Source organism: Simochromis diagramma, unplaced genomic scaffold, assembly GCF_900408965.1.
Source record: "Simochromis diagramma unplaced genomic scaffold, fSimDia1.1 OVJJ01000735.1, whole genome shotgun sequence".
Lineage (NCBI taxonomy): Eukaryota > Metazoa > Chordata > Actinopteri > Cichliformes > Cichlidae > Simochromis > Simochromis diagramma.
Window position 1 is genome coordinate 25854 of NW_024386783.1, and position 17215 is coordinate 43068.

Consider the following 17215-nt stretch of genomic DNA (forward strand, 5'->3'; position numbering starts at 1 on the left):
CAGATGCAGGAATAAGTAGTAGGATTTAAGAGTATAATAACAGACTGAAACAGAAGATGGCAGCACTGCATATACAAGGATGCCAGCTGCCGTTAAACCCCGAAGAAGAAGAAGCTGTGTCCCAGAATTCATAGCGCAGCCCAGCTCAGTTTCCAACAATGGCGGCAGCTAGTTAGTCTTATTATTCTTTATGGGTCACAAAATAAACGTTTAACATATTTTCAGGTGAGGCTGTAACTGTGTAAACCTCAAATATCTGCTCGGTTTATCAAGACACCACATATTTTCAAAAGCGCTCCGACGTTGTCGGAGACGTCTGTTACCCACTAGCTCGATAGCTAGCTGGGGGGCAAGGCTCACTAGAGCCCGTGAGAACACCGGACTCCCGCAAATCGTTTTCAAACCCACCGCTGTCTTTCGTTACTCAGCTTAAACATATATAGGTCACTTAGATAACTTAAAAATGTTATCGTTTGGCTTTTTTTAGTATATTATTTGTTCCTGAGTAAATCGATTTGGCTGAGATTAAAGTTATAGTTTCTGTAAGCAAAGCAAAACTGTTTATGTGAAAAACTGTAAAATATAATTTCAGTGTTCTGTAAAATATAATTTCAGTGTTCTTTTTACATTTCATAAGAGTAAAATCCTTGTAGGAGTAAATGTATCCAAGCTTCTGACAGATGTGACAGATGTTTAACTTATTGTTGTTTACTTGTAGTGTACAATAAATAATCAAAAACACAGGATTATTCTACAATGCTTCATTACTCATTAATGTTACAAATGTTGAAAGGTAAAAGTGTTCAATAAAATCCTAAATATTGCAAAATGCTGCAAGAACTCAGTTCTTCTTTCACTGCTTTAGGACACATCCCATTATATTGACTACTGTACACACACTACTTAATATTTAAGATACAAAAATACTGGTTTCTGTGCATGCATCTGCAGTGAAGGTGTGTGTTGTTTTGCCATGCAGCTTTTACTTACTTAGGCGCAATCAAGCACTCTTCTTCATTTTGCCTACCATGAAGTCAAGCCAAAAAAACAAGAAAAGAAAAACGATTTTTCTGGTATGAAGTATAACAGTTCCCTGAACTACCTCTGATAGTGTCCTCATCGTGATAATATTCCCTTTATTTATGATTAGTAATCTTTATCTTCAGAGGTGTGGGTGACAGTTTTAGTGTTTGCTTTAAAAAACAAAAAACAACAAAAACTCAAAACAAAAACTTGATGGAATATTTCTCTGGACAAGAGGTCCTTGGATCGCCTCTCCGTTGTCTTTGTTGAACGCAATGAAGGCAGTGAAAGAACTGCTCACTCCTGATTGGACACTGAGCTGCACCACCTTCTCCTTCACTCCTCCACCTTGCTGTCCTCTGTGCTCTCTCTCCTCCATCTCCAGAAAACAAATCAGTCTGAGCACCAAACCTGTGGACTGTTAGTCTGCAGATAAGAAGGAAAACACACAGAATTCTCATGTTTGTCATTTTTCATACCGTATTATTATAGTATATTCGTTTACCAGTCCAACAGATTTATGTTCCCAAATGGATCATTACAGCTTTTGCCACACTGGTCCACTTGATTGTCAAAGTGTATTAGCTCTTTATTATTTCTTTCTTTTCTTTACAGGTTTTAAGTTGAGATTTAAACTGGAGGAGAGAACCAATGTGTCTTATATCTGAGGAAATAGAGTTCAACTGAAAGCTCTGCTTCCCATGGTGCTGTGGTGCAAAGAAAGCACAGCAAGTTGGATAGAAGAAGAAGATCGAAGTGAGTGAGCAGTTGAGCTAGTGGTTAATAGGTTAGAAAAGTAAGGAGGAGCAAGGTTATGAAGGGCCTTGAAGGTGAGCAGAAGAAGCTTGTATACTATTTCACGGAGAGCCAGTGAAGTTCCTGAAGGATAGGGATGATGCGCTGGTAGGAGGGGCTTCTGGTAACAACGTGGGCAGCGAAGTTTTGAACCAGTTGAAGCTTGTGGAGGGATTTCTGGGGGAGACCATGCAAGAGACAATTACAATAGTCAATGCGAGAAGTAACAAGACTGAACAAGAATGGATGCACACTGGGTGGAAAGTGAAGGACGTAATTGGTTAATGTTGTGTAGATGGAAATAAACAGAGGGCGTGAGATCACTGATGTGAGATTTATAGGATGGTGTCACCCTAAACAGGTTACTAAGGGTCTTAACCTGAGGTGAAGGAAAAATTGGAGTTTTCAATAGTGAGAGTGAAATGATTGCCTTCAGCAGGTTGGATTTACTGCCGATAAGAAGGATTTCAGTTTCATCCTCATTGAGCTTAAGAAAATTAGAGCTGAACCAGGATTTTAATTAGGATAAGCTTTCTGTAAGAGAGAAGGTGGGAGGGAGGAGTCAGGCCTGCAGGAGAGATATAACTGAGTGTCATCAGCAAAACAGTGAAATTTGAAGATCAAATTCTGGAAAACGGTACCAAGAGGGAGGATGTATATTATGAAGAGGGCCTAAGTGCCAGGTTGGGGAAGTTTCACTCTTGGTGTTTCTAATTTATATGCAATTGACTGAAGCATATACATATTGTATTATTCATAGGACTTTGTACAAAATATAAATGTCTTCCATGTGTTATATTGTGGTTTGATGTTTGCATATGTGGATGTTTTGTTTCTCATTTGGTTTGCTTCCCCCAGACTTGGGCTATTCCAGATGCTCACCTGACTGATAGAGAATAAAAAGAAGCCAGTTGCTGTTACAGGGGTTGGGTTCTTTGGTGTGTTTTGGTGGGTACACTCATGCTTTCATTAATAAAGATTACTAGATGATAAATATTTTTGCAGCCTCGTGCCATTTTGTTTGAACCTATACGTGACTGCTGGCCAAACTGATATAAATAGTAAGTGAAGTAAATAAACTGCCTGTGGCTTCTCAGGAAGTCCTGCATTTGGGTCCTGTTATTCACGCAAACCTGACAATAACACATCACCCTGTTTTATCCACAACTGTAAATTTTCGGAGACATCCTGTTACATTTACTGAGATCAGCAACAGACTTTCTGAATTCAAACCTCAATAAAAATGTGAAAATGACTCAGCTTTTTCTTTTTTTGTTTTTACAGCATTATGGACTATAAGTTAAAGCAATTAATGATGCAGTGAATGATGGTCAAAGGGTTGATCTTTACACAGAGCACGTCTGTCCCTTTTATTAGCCCATTACAATTATTCCCCCATCACTTTAAAAAGGCAACAAAACATGCATGTAACATTTCTTCAGAGATGTAATTCAGTTTTAATTATATAGCGCCAAATCAACACAACAGTCACCTCAAGGTGCTTTATATTGTAAGGTAAATACACTAAGTAATACAGAAAAAAACCCAACAATCAAATGATCCTCTTTGAGCAAGTACCTGGCAACAGTGGGAAATAAAAACTCCATTTTAACAGGAAGAAACCTCTGGGAGATCAAGGCTCAGGAAGGGGCAGCCATTTGCCACAACTGGTTAAGGGAGAGGGGAGCAGGACAAAAGAAACACACTGTGGAAGAGAGACAAGTTAGTGTCACAATCTAAATGTTGAAGTTGGTCGACATTTTCAGATCAGACTTATGGTCTTTAAGCCAAGTTTAAAATTTGTTTTGAATGTCCTTGGTGTAGTTATTGATGTCATTTCTTTTTATGACAATCTGTTCTTAAATTGTGTTTTATTTCTCACAAAAATGAAAAGATTATGGAAGAAAGTCGAGCCAAAGAACAGAGTTGGCTCTTAGACTTCGAGTATAGGAGGCCCTCAGCAAAACTTTTAAAGAGAATAAGAAACACAGAAAACCTTAGATAAGGAGGTGTGCTCTGACAGTGCAGCGCAGCACCCAGAAAGCTATTTGGCATTGGCAGAGAAGACTTGGGAAGTTATTCAGGAGCAAAACCCTGGTACTCAACTTTGCTGCTCAAACCTCAAATATATTGATACTTTTACGCCAATATACAATTTATTTCCAAAATTGTTACAACAAAGAAATAAAAAACCAAACATAGATTTCATAACTTTTTATGCTAATTATTATTTCAATCACTACAAAACAGGCAGTTTTTGAAAATTCAGATGTAACTCTAACTACAGTCATGAATAAGCAAACATGAATGAAGACTATGTGCTGTCTTAAGACGTTCAAGCAGGGCTCTAGAGTGCGACCAATTTGGTCGCAAATACGACCAAATTTTTCAGTGGTGCGACTAAAAAGAAATATTTGGTTGCACCTGTGCGACCAACTGTTCGGGTAGCAAAAAAAAAAAAAAAAATCTGCAACCTTCCCTGTGGTCAACAACAGACACAAATTTTGCCCCTATCGTGGACTAAACCAATCACAGATAGTAAGGGGCGGGACCTCTCTGATTCGCCGTGGTCCAGATGAAGGTGCAGGTGGAAGTGGGAGGTGAGTAGCTTGAATGAGGTAGAGGGAGGTCATGCACTTAAATTAACACACAGACATAGCCTGTCTGGGTAAACTGTTTGCAAGTGTTGTTTAAGTCTAACAAGTAGAATAAATAGATGTATCTGGAGGAACTGAGAGAGGAACTGTTCTGTTTTAGAATATGGCCGATGTTGTTTTTATCTGGGGTGACGTATATTGTTGGTCATCATATGTATAAAATGATCCATCTTAACTGTTGTAAGGAAGTTCGATGCTGTTTGGGTGATCGTGCTCGACTCCCCCCATATGTTTTCTAACAAAATCCTGTTTTGACGCACCTGAATGAGACTCTGCAGTCGTTTGTCTCTCTCCTCAAAAACGAACAGGTGACATCAACAACAGACACACATTTTGCCCCTATCGTGGACTAAACCAATCAGAGATAGTAAGGGGCGGGACCTCTCTGATTCGCCGTGGTCCAGATGAAAGTGCAGGTGGAAGTGGGAGGTGAGTAGCTTGAATAAAGCGATATCAATTCATTAAATCCTGAATGACTTTTAAATATAACTGTGTTTTGCCAGAAACGCCAGATTCTCAGATTAAAGCTCACAAAACCATTTCAACAACAACCAAACAGCAAATGAGAGCAGGTACACGGATTCCCCACAAAGACGTAAACACAGAGCGGACCCGACGCATCAGAATCAGCTTTGTCTTTCTCGGCTTTCTCACCCGACGGCCTTAGACGGACACGCTGTCGGAGCTCAGCGATTCTGATGCGTCCGGTCTGTGATTACGTCTTTTTGCGCTGATTCTGAGCTGCAGGTTTTGTCTCTTTCAACCAAAATTCACCGAGCCAGCAGCAAAAGAAGCAGCAAACTGCGCTTCACATTTGATCAATGTCGTCATGAATTTTGCTGTTTTGCTTCCACGACTATTAAAATCACACTTCATGCACAGCTAGCTCTCTCTATCTCTCTCTGTACTTCAAGAACAGCTTCCCGTCTCCAATCTCTGTTTTCTCTATTATTCATTCGCTTATTACCCACCAGTCTACCGCTGTTTACAGCGCTGTGGCTGCTATCTTTTTCTTTTTTTCACTTAAATGACCTCGGACAAGAAAGCCTATTTTTTCTGTTGTTCAATACTGAAGAAATTTAAACTTTATATGCAGAACATTGTAGAATATTTTTAAGGTTATCTGCTATAAAAAGCCAGACCAGGAAAATCTCCTTCATGTTTTTCTGTGTTTTATTCTCAGTTACTTTCACACAAAGGCATCTGCTGTGATGCTCACAATTCTGATGAAGTCAGTACTGATAAATGATCAGAATTATAATATTTCTGACTGTCTGAGGCTAAGTTGAATCGAATCGGGACTTTGAGAACTGGAATCGAAGGGATTATAGAAATCAGTGATGATACCCAGCCCTAGTGAGCAGCCTAGGCACGACAGAAGTGGATGTAGCTGTAATAAGAAAAATAACTATTGATAACTTTTCTGTTAAGTTAAGGCCTGATCCTTCTGAAATTCATAGCCAGTGCTCTGACACGGTGTCATCAATCTTTGAATGCTGAAAAAGCACAGTGTATCCAGAAAAACACATTATATTATATAAAATTATTATAAAATTTGTGTGCGCCTAACTTTTCTGCCGGTACGCCTAACTTTTTAAAGTTAAGCGTACCGGTACGCCCATGGCAAAAAGTTAGTCTAGAGCCCTGTCAAGGATCAATCAGTGTCAATTAGCAGAATGAAAGTGTTTTATGGATAAAAAGGGGTTGATGATATAAAACAGCTCTGTATCAAAGGCAGTGTGGAGTAAGCAGACCTGCTTCTGTTCACTCTGAAGATGAAGCTACTTTAAGAAAACTCTCAGAGTCCCAGAGCTTCTTTCTTCACGCTGCAGCCCAGCAGGACATTTCCAGCATCCACACACTCTGACACACACGGTGCTAAAAACACAACACAGATATTAAAATAATGATTGTGGGAGAAAAGCTGTAGAATGAAACAGTTTTTTAAAGCTGTTATTTTATCTGTTACAATCATTGCTAGTACCATTGTGAGCACAGAGCCACGAGGCAGCCTTCATAGCCAGAAGCTCCCACTCGTCCTTTGCATCCATCTTGAAACCATGAAGCCAGATCAGAGCCAGAATGGTGGCCCACACTTCACTGCTGGTCTAATTCCCCAAATCAAAATCAATCAAATAAAACAGACAGAACACACATTTTACTTTCTACAACCAGTAATATTACATATGTTTGTGTACTTCTTTGTCACACGGGGTCACCAAGGTGGGCAGCTCTGCATATTTGATTTGACAGATTATTACACTGGATGCTCTTCCTGATGAAATCCCAAACTGTGATGTCATAAATGCTCTAAAATAATGTGCTGACATGTTTTTACAACAACTGATGAGGAAAATAATTTCTGCTGCCGTGTGGTTTCTGGATAATATCAGACGCTGGTGCAGCTCAGTGGGAGGTTAGGAGTGTGATTACCACCAGTGTTTTAGCTTCTGATATGCAGATGTTTATTCTCAGGCTGTGAGGCAGGCCTACGTTTAGTTTGACTTCATTTTATTTGTTTATGGTGTGTTTTTAATTATATCATGTGTTTTTGTTCAAATTATAGAATCAAATCTGTTTTATCTCACATCATCATTTTGTGTTAATATTTAAATTGACAGCAGTGCACCTTTTCAGGCTTTGACTTTTCCACCTCCTCGTTGGTCTGTCCCAGTGCAGCAGCCAGAGCTGGATCAAGCAGCCAGCAGCCAGACGCCTCCTGCAGGGAGACTAACTGCAGCAAAGGGTCTCTGGGTGGCTGCTCAGGCACAGCAGCTGGAAAATCTAAGATGCAATAAAAACAAAACCTGATTATGGTGCTAGATGACAAACAGAACTCTACATGATAACTCAGTGCATAAAACACCGCACTGTAAACTATGCAACAGATAAATATTATGTTTTTCACTTGAAAATTACATCTTAAAAATGTAATCATTACATAAGAGCTCCACATCAAACACATTAATCACATCATCTTTGTAGTGAAATAGCTGATGACTCATTAAACGTTTCCATGCAATTTATCCACAGTGAAAAATATTCACTTTGCTGGATCTGAAAATCACGTTTTCCGAGATCAGACGAGATCGGGCGTGTTCAGGGTGGTGTGGCCGTAAGCGTAGACATTGAGGGCTAGCAGGAGGGACTATGCGCTTACCTGCTGCTCTCTGGCAGGTAGCTCCATGCCCTCCTGGGTTTTAAATGCACCTTAGAACACACATGCATCAACACTACAATGAGCGGGTGGAGGGAGGTTTGGAGTCTTCTCTCACCCCCGTTCTCTGCGGCCTGCTGGAGCGGGGGGGCTAGGAGGAGGAGTTGGCCGTCCGACTGCGGTCTGGAGTGTGGGGCCTCCCTGCTGCTGCGGAGTCGGGGCGGTCTGCCTCTCCCCACCGCAGGGAAAAGGGTAACACCACCTGGGTCTGGGTGCAGTTCCCCCCTCCAGGGGCAAGGGTACCTAGACCCGGTTCGTAGAGTACGCTTGGGGAGTGTGATCGTGTGTACAGCGTCTCTTTATGTCTGTCTCCACGTTGGTTGAGTGTGGAGTAAGTGCATATGAGAGCATGAGGGTGGGAATGGATGTTTGTATCTGTGTGTGCCTGTATGTCTGTGTCTATATGTCAGGTTGGGTATCAGACGCCACCTCTCTGGGGACATCTCAGCCCCTCCAAGGTTTGGAGGCCTATCTCCACCCACCACCACTTCCCCTGCCAGTGGCGGACTCCCTCAGATATCGGTGCGTTGGTGGTTCTTTGTGTCTGGGGATGGGCGTCCAGGTACACACCGGCTCACTCCTTGGCGGCCGCTTATCGGGGCCTGGATCCTGGGGCTCGCTCGGGCCACTTCGGAGGTGGGGTGCACCCGGCCTCTCGGCCTGGGGCTCGGTCACTCAGGCACGGCTGGCTGCCGGCGGAGCTCACGGGCGCGTCACTGCAACTCCCCCTGGCTTCTGCTCCGCGGCTGCTGAGTGAGCCCTCATCTGGGACTCTCCTCAGCTCTTTCTGGGACAGTGGCGCGGCTGCCCCTCTGTTGGTCTTCCTTGGTCTCTTGTGTTCTGGGGGCCTCTGGATGTCTGGAGTTTTGATCTCCTCCATACCTGCTTCATGCCCTGGAGGACGGGGCTGTGGCCCCCCCACACCTCTAGCAGATCATTACATGAAGGAACCTTTTAAAAAAACAAGCGCGTCCATGCTCACAGGTGTACACACGGGTGATCACACCCACAAACTACACCCTTTTTGGCTCCTACCTCAAAGCACACTGTGTTCTGTTGATCTTATGTGCTGCACAATAATGTTTAATATTTAGTATTTACTGTCATATTCCCATATATCATTGTGATGTTGTTTATTCTATTACTCTTGTTCTCTTCTGCTTGTTTTCTTTTTTCTTTCTCAACAGGTGATCCAGGTGATTGATAGAAGCATTTTCTTTTTTTCTTTTCTTTTTTTTTTCTGCTCATTCTGTTGGGTTTTGTTTTTTGCCCTTCTCCCCCGTCCCTCTTCTCAGCTGTTTCTCTTTCCTCTTTCTTTCTCCCCTTCTTTCCCCCAGTCAAGTCTGTCCCGTATTCAGCAAGTGAAAATAAAATAAACAATAAAAGATGAATCAAATGGACCATTACGGCAAGGCTGGGATGGTCAATTTGGTAAAGTAAATCCGTTGGGCATCTTTCTTTGCCTTTAGACAATAATTCTGATGGCAAAAGAGCCAAACGGGACAGGCAAAAAAAAAAAAAAAAAGAAAATCACGTGTTCATTTCATTAGACACTAGCAATACTATAAACTGGACCTTATCATTCTCATATAGCACTAAATGTGAAACTGAGTCATATCATAACAATCTATATATGTAATATGTGTTTGCCTGAATCTTCCAGCACAAACAGAAAGAGGAGCTGTTGTCTGAGTATCAATGCAAGTACACACCAGAAATCGTTCAGTAAAGACAAATTTAATAAATGAAAGCTGGTGAGAGGGCCTTTGATGTTTCTCTTTGGATCATCCTTCCATCCATTTCTTCAGCTTATCCAGTTCAAGATTGGAGCCATCCCAGCTGTTATGGGGCCAGAGGCAGGAGTACAACCTGGACAGGTCAGTCTAACACAGAGAAACAGACAACTATTCACACTCACATTCAACCTAACTGCATCTCTCTGGACTGTGGGATGAAGCTGGAGTACCTGGAGGGAACCACAAAGGCGCCAGGACTGTCTTGCTCTCAGGTGACGGCCGTTCACGCTGCTCTGAAGACCCTCAGTTGTCTTTGGATCATCCTGTTGTTTGTCTCCCAGTGTCGTTACTGCTCCTCTCCTTTCAAAGACAAACACCAAATAACACCAAATGAGAGTGAATCACTTCAGAACAACAGGAACACTCCTGGTTATTGTGAGCAAACGTCATAACAAGATGAATATATTTACCATTTTACTGAGGGAACATCTTCTGTGTGGAGTTTCTTCTCATCTTGGCTCTTTTTCCTGACATTTAGAAACAAGAGGCAGAAAAGAAAGAATAAAAGTTAAAACCTCAACGATTTTTTAATGTTTGGGATATTTTAGAAACAACCGTAAACACTATTTACTACTTACCACTTTGTTCATTCTTGCTGACGTTCACTCTCCTCATCTTCTCTCTAAAGGACAAATGACAGTAAAGAGGGAATCGTTTTAGTAACTTTATCAACCAGGTGAGCAGAATTTTAGATATTTATCAATATTCTGATTAAAAGCAGAGTGAATACTTATCTTTTTACGAGAAAGGGTTCAATCCGTCCTGTCTTAGGTCTTAATGTCACCTTGTCTCCTCTCTGTTTTCTCTGAAAAACAAAAGACAAATGGGAAGAAAAAAATTAGTAAATGATTTCAGCAACTAGAGGAAGTGTTCACTGAGGAGGAGCTGTCATAATAATATAAAATCAATATCTACTTATCTTTTTTTTAATGAGAGTTTACAGAGCACGCTGGCTTCGCTCCTCCCTCCGCTCCTCTCTGAAAGTTACCTGGATAAAGGATAATAACAATTAATAACATCATCAAAACAGACAAACCTGAAAGAATTGCTGATCAGAGTTGTGACACAGTCGCAGGTTAGATGGATGTATACTTATCTTTCACAATGAGAGCGTTTGCATCTTCCTTTAGAGAGAAGATGAGGAGAGTGAACGTCAGCAAGAATGAACAAAGTGGTAAGTAGTAAATAGTGTTTACGGTTGTTTCTAAAATATCCCAAACATTAAAAAATCGTTGAGGTTTTAACTTTTATTCTTTCTTTTCTGCCTCTTGTTTCTAAATGTCAGGAAAAAGAGCCAAGATGAGAAGAAACTCCACACAGAAGATGTTCCCTCAGTAAAATGGTAAATATATTCATCTTGTTATGACGTTTGCTCACAATAACCAGGAGTGTTCCCGTTGTTCTGAAGTGATTCACTCTCATTTGGTGTTATTTGGTGAAAACAATAAAAAGACCTCTTCAGGTCTTTTTATTGTTTTCTCTCTGCAGAGGAAAGTGATGAGACTGATGAGGAAATACTAAATACAAAGACTGACAAAGGGAACTGAAAAAGTCAAACCAAAACCTATACTGGGGGAAAACTATAGGAAACAGAACTACTGAGGCAAGGAAACACGAGGGGACGGAGATTAACACTCTGACAAGGGACAAAGGGAGACTGACACAATATTTACACACAGGAGGCTGATTATGGGAACTAAGGACACATAGAAACACAGCTGAACCGAATAAGAAATGAACAACAAGTCGAAACAAACTCTAATGACAGTTCAACAAGTTTCTAAACAGAACAAATAACTTTCAGGATGTTTCAACAATGTGTAAAATGAGTTCTTATCTTTTTTTTGTGAGAGGGCCTTTGATGTTTCTCTTGGATCATCCTTCCATCCATTTCTTCAGCTTATCCAATTCAAGATTGGAGCCATCCCAGCTGTTATGGGGCCAGAGGCAGGAGTACAACCTGGACAGGTCAGGTCTAACACAGAGAAACAGACAACTATTCACACTCACATTCAACCTAACTGCATCTCTCTGGACTGTGGGATGAAGCTGGAGTACCTGGAGGGAACCACAAAGGCGCCAGGACTGTCTTGCTCTCAGGTGACGGCCGTTCACGCTGCTCTGAAGACCCTCAGTTGTCTTTGGATCAAATAACACCAAATGAGAGTGAATCACTTCAGAAACACAGGAACACTCCTGGTTATTGTGAGCAAACGTCATAACAAGATGAATATATTTACCATTTTACTGAGGGAAAATCTTCTGTGTGGTGTTTCTTCGCAGCGTGACTCATTTTCCTGACTTTTAGAAACAAGAGGCAGAAAAGAAAGAATAAAAGTTAAAACCTCGACGATTTTCAAATATTTTAGGACATTATTTTAGAAACAACCTTAAGCACTATTTACTACTTACCACTTTGTTCAGGCTTGCTGACGTTCGACATGCTTCACTGTATATTATAATCTCAAGCGCTTCCTTGCTGGAGTCGGGCTCCGGATGCTGCTCTCTTCCTCCGGAGCCTTCCTCTTAGCACGCTTTGCCGACATATTTAGAAAACGGCAGAGCACCGAAGTGAGAACTCTGCCGTCCGCGCTGTAGTCTGTTATTCTCCAGCGGTTCGTCATCTCAGTGTCCTCTGTTCGGTAAACAGTGGAGATGACTCTGGTGACGAGGAGGCCGTCGACAGTCAAGGTGCCGACACAGTTCCTCCGATCTGCCTTCAGCACAGCAAGATCCGCTTTCTCTGGAAGAACTGGAGTCAGGAAGCGTGGATGAGAGCTGGAGCCCGCAGGCGGGCAGCATCATGCCAGCTGGTGAGTCCGTAGGAGGAGAAGGAGTGGTGTTCTCTCTCTGGCTCTGCCTCACATGGACAAATGGTGTCGTCACCTGGTCCCGGTGGAACAATCCTTTAAAAGGTATGTAAGGAAAGTCCTTGGACCCCGTCACCAGGTTATGGTAAAGAGTGAGGACCAGGTGGACATGGAGTCCAGTTGGCTGCTGCTCAGTTCACGGTTCCTCAAGTTAATGACGACCATCTGAGGAGCAGTGATTGGACTCACCAGCTCAGCTACGAGAAAGCAAAGCATGCGTGTACGTTAATCATGTGATCACACAAACTAAAGCCTGAATTTAAATTGTCCAGACATGGCTTTACATCATCATAAGCTCTTCCACACACAAACAGTAAGAAGCTCCCAGCAGAACTCATTGTTTATGAAAGCCTTCACATTTTTTGGTAAAAGTTTTCATGCGGTGTAAGGCTGCATGGACTTTCACTGAGGTTTTAATACGCATTCCATTAAGGAGTAATATCTTCATATTAGTTGAGCATCGATATGTTGAGAATAAAGCAGCTACATTTAGGTGAGAAACCTCCCCCCTCCTTAGTTGCAGGCACACACTGTTTCAATCTCAAACTCATCCAGCGACTCTGTGAACTTTTAAACACTCCATTCTCCAGCTTTATAAAATTCACAATCTATGAAACTTTCACGTATAACTCAGCGGCCAGCAGCCCAAACATGTCAACTCAAACCCTCTACATGCAAAAAACGGCCGCGCGCTGACGTCAGCGTCCTCCAATGCCTTACGTCGTTTCAAGGGCGCGTGCATTCAATTGTTTTTTTTTCCAGCGATTTAAAAAAAAACATGGCGCCATCTTTATAGTGTACTGGCACATGTTAAAATTGATGTTACTCAAGTATGAAACATCTCATCCTAAATGTTAACGCTCATGAAAGTCCTACTTCCAAACAATAAAAGACAAAAATCTAAGTTGTATTTGTTTGCTAGCACTCTGACATATTAGCCTGCTGTACTCACCATAGCGTTGATCTATCACCTCCTCAATGAAAAGGGAGAGCAGGTGCATCTCGCGACTGAAGTTTTGTAGAAGTCATTTTCGCAATCCTTCTTGAAGATTTTCAAACGTTGGCTGTAGTTTGAAAAATCCGAGTTTTCACAGCACTAGATGGGAAAAAGCTCCTGTTTGCGCTCAAACGTGAAACCCGAATTCCAAGTTTGCCTCCTGCTTTTATACCTGCACTCAAACACGTCATCATCACCATGACTCCCAGTGCCACCGAAAATCAATTTTATTTATTTAAAATAAAGTTCGTCTAATTATCATAGCTTTTTCAAAAATATATATATTTCTCATTTTATTTTACTGTTTTATTCATCCTTTATAAAAATATGTTGCCAAACTTTGTCGTTTTAATTCTTTAAAAAATCATTAATTCACCAGTTTACAAAAATGAAGATCGATATCTGAAATTTAAATTAATAAATAAATAATTACAATTAATAATGGATTTTAGCATTAAAGACTAGTTTTTTCAATGCGCTTTAAATGTTATCAGAGCCGATGTTGTGCCAAAAAGTGATCGCAGTCCAAAAAGTGATTTACGGTATTGAAACGTTTGTTTGTGTCATGACATTTGTAAACAGTTGATGTTTAAGGTGCAGTTCACGTGAAGCCAGAGGCAGGGTGGTGTTGTGCGCATAATACAAAGTGATGGCGAAAACCTAAAAGACCGGTGTCATGTCTGCTCCCTGAAGCATCTCATAACAGTTTCAATCTATTTCAAGCCAGTTAGCACATTTCTGTTATGAAGTTTAATAATTTTTTGGAAGTAACTTTTAAATCCTTTTATTATGAATATCACATTCTCAGATTTCAAGAGGAGACCAGACCAATAGGGCAGCAGAAAATCACAAAAATAAAATAAATAAATAAGAGTTTTATAAAGATTAAAACAGTAAAAAAAAAAAGAGAGAGAGAGAGACTGGAATGATTATGATGTATAACACAGATATGTACAATAACAGAGTTATAAACACAACCTAGAAAAAACACGTGATACTTTTTATTTCGTCTATAACCTCTGTGCAAATTTTGTTTGACTGCAAAGTGTTTTATGAATATGTTTTTAAAAAGCTGGTTATCTGACTGTCAGTTAATAGCAATTAAAACGAAAGCTGATTTTTATTATTCCTACTAATGGAAAAAAGTCCATTATGAATTTTTGTTATGAATTTCATTTATCAATCCACCTCCTCACTGCTCTTTCCCGGTGCAGCAGCCAGAGCTGGATCAGCAGCCAGATGGCTTCTGGAGGAAGACTAACTGACAACAAAGGGTCTCTGGGAGGCTGATCAGGCACAGCAGCTGAAAAATCAAAGATGAAATAAAAACTGGACCTGATCATGGTTGCTGCATGAGACAAAAAGTCTAGATGATTAAACCAGTTGTATGAATTGGTAACACTGCTTATGATGATCATGTTTAGGTGGAAACTAGCGAGCTAACTTCCTGCTAACCTCTAACTCAGTTAAATTGAATAAACTCTGTTTTCATGGATGCCTGGATGTTAAACTTAATTGTTAAACCGGTAAAGCAGCAACGCTGATCATTTTATTAAAGATGAAGAAGTTAGACCGTTTTTAGCTCTCAGTGATCCCTCAGTGTTCGTTTGACTTTGGGACCTGAAATATGGCAGCTTTTCACTTACACATTTTTGAACCACTCATTCATAGAAATAGTTTCCAGTCAAAGATCTGGACAGATCCACCAAGTTCACAGTAGTTTTACAATTTTCTGCAGCGCAGAAAAAAAAAACCTGAAAACATCACACCTCTGAAGTAACACATTGTGATTCATGTACAAACAACACACAATTATTGTAGATTCTTCAAAGCCTCCTTATATTCAACACTTGGGTAGGTGGTGTTATACATGCCCTCACACCCTATTTTCACCTTGTCACCTTCATTAAGCTGCTCTCTTTCTACAGAAGGCCCACCGCATGCATGGGGGGAGGGATACCGTGGGCCAGGGCTGTGGCATCTAATGTCTGGTTGTCAGTGTCCTTTGGAAAAGCAAGTGATTGTCCTCAAATCAGATGTCCCAGCAGATTGATCTAGACCAAGACCAATACACCAAGACAAACAGCCATTTATGCTTTTTACACAGACAGCCCATTTATTAACCAGGGAACTTGACACAATGTATTTTTTTTCTATGCTCTATTTAACTAGAAGAATTGTTGTACCACACATTAAAGTTTCAAATCAGTGAAAAAGCAATCGTGCCAAAGAAATGTCATGTGTTTGTTTAAGATGACTGCAATTATGGTATTAACAGAAAACACACATCTGTCTCTTTTCTTTTCTGTTTAGTGTTTCACTTACCTTCTAAACTCACCAAGTACTTGCACAATCCTGAGGTTTTTAGAAAAGAACATCCCAGATTAAATAAGGAGGAGATACAGACATTAAAACTAACCTTTATTACTATGATACAAAACAATATTAATGAAGTTGTTAAAAGTGGTACTTACTTACAAACACACACACACACACAGACACACACAACAACTCTTACAAGTGTTTTAAAATTTGAGTTGCTCTGAAAAAACTAAAGAAAAAAAAACACAAAAATGTTACAATACAAAGTTGGAACTTTATTAACACCCAGAAATACAAACTGATGGGTTGATAAATATCAAGAAGACAGTACATTTTCACATAAAGACTGTGCATCATTTTAAAGATGAAGAAATGCAATATGGGGTCAACCAGAGGATTAATAATCAAAACTAAGGGATTCTGATATTAATCTACTGCACCGCCTTGCAATCTCACTATAGTTACATCTGTTGAAACTGACTTCTTGCTAGCATTTCCAAGGAAGTCAAGATTGACAAAAATAAACCTAAAACAGAGGGTCCAATACATTTAACAGGAATTGGTCAAAAGAGGTAAAACTGCACACACTCACATGAGACCCAGACCTTCACAATAAAACAGGAACTGAGAACACTACACCAAGACGCAGACCTGACACTGAGAGACAGACAGAATGACACCTGGAACTGAACAAAACTAAACGTGAGCATACAACCGAGAAACAAATCCTTACACATGAATAAACAGAAACATAGAACTCTAACATAATAATAATCATCTACGCACCCAAAACCACCACAATCATTCAAAAAACTAAACTAACAATCAAAACTCAAAATACTGGTTCGAAACTGACCCAGAACCGTGACAGATGCAGGAATAAGTAGTAGGATTTAAGAGTATAATATACGGACTGACACAGAAGATGGCAGCACTGCATGTACAAGGATGCCAGCTGCCGTTTAAACCCCGAAGAAAAAGGAAGCTGTGTCCCAGAATTCATAGCGCAGCCCAGCTCAGTTTCCAACAATGGCGGCAGCTAGTTAGTCTTATTATTCTTTATGGGTCACAACATAAACGTTAACATATTTTAAGGTGAGGCTGTAACTGTGTAAACTCAACTATCTGCTCTGGTTTATCAAGACACCACATATTTTCAAAAGCGCTCCGACGTTGTCGGAGACGTCTGTTACCCACTAGCTCGATAGCTAGCTGGGGGGCAAGGCTCACTAGAGCCCGTGAGAACACCGGACTCCCGCAAATCGTTTTCAAACCCACCGCTGTCTTTCGTTACTCAGCTTAAACATATATAGGTCACTTAGATAACTTAAAAATGTTATCGTTTGGCTTTTTTTTAGTATATTATTTGTTCCTGAGTAAATCGATTTGGCTGAGATTAAAGTTATAGTTTCTGTAAGCAAAGCAAAACTGTTTATGTGAAAAACTGTAAAATATAATTCAGTGTTCTGTAAAATATAATTTCAGTGTTCTTTTTACATTTCATAAGAGTAAAATCCTTGTAGGAGTAAATGTATCCA

General features: G+C 40.5%; 1 protein-coding gene across 2 annotated transcripts; it reads right to left on the reverse strand.

Annotated features, from left to right (window-relative positions):
• Window positions 1-3392: 3392 nt before the first annotated feature.
• On the reverse strand, window positions 3393-7421 carry LOC120727944 (von Willebrand factor A domain-containing protein 5A-like). 2 transcript variants are annotated; one of them, XR_005694610.1, is made up of 4 exons: window positions 7105-7421; window positions 6460-6583; window positions 6230-6353; window positions 3393-3523 (listed from the first exon to the last, which is right to left on the reverse strand). XR_005694610.1 is itself a non-coding variant. In XM_040022560.1 (3 exons), exons 1-3 carry the CDS (start codon window positions 7411-7413, stop codon window positions 6274-6276), a joined length of 513 nt encoding a protein of 170 aa, XP_039878494.1. In that variant the 5' UTR covers window positions 7414-7419; the 3' UTR covers window positions 6103-6273. The 2 variants fall into 2 exon arrangements, 1 of the variants encoding a protein (XP_039878494.1); XM_040022560.1 differs by lacking the exon at window positions 3393-3523 and having other exon boundaries at window positions 6103-6353; window positions 7105-7419.
• Window positions 7422-17215: the final 9794 nt, after the last annotated feature.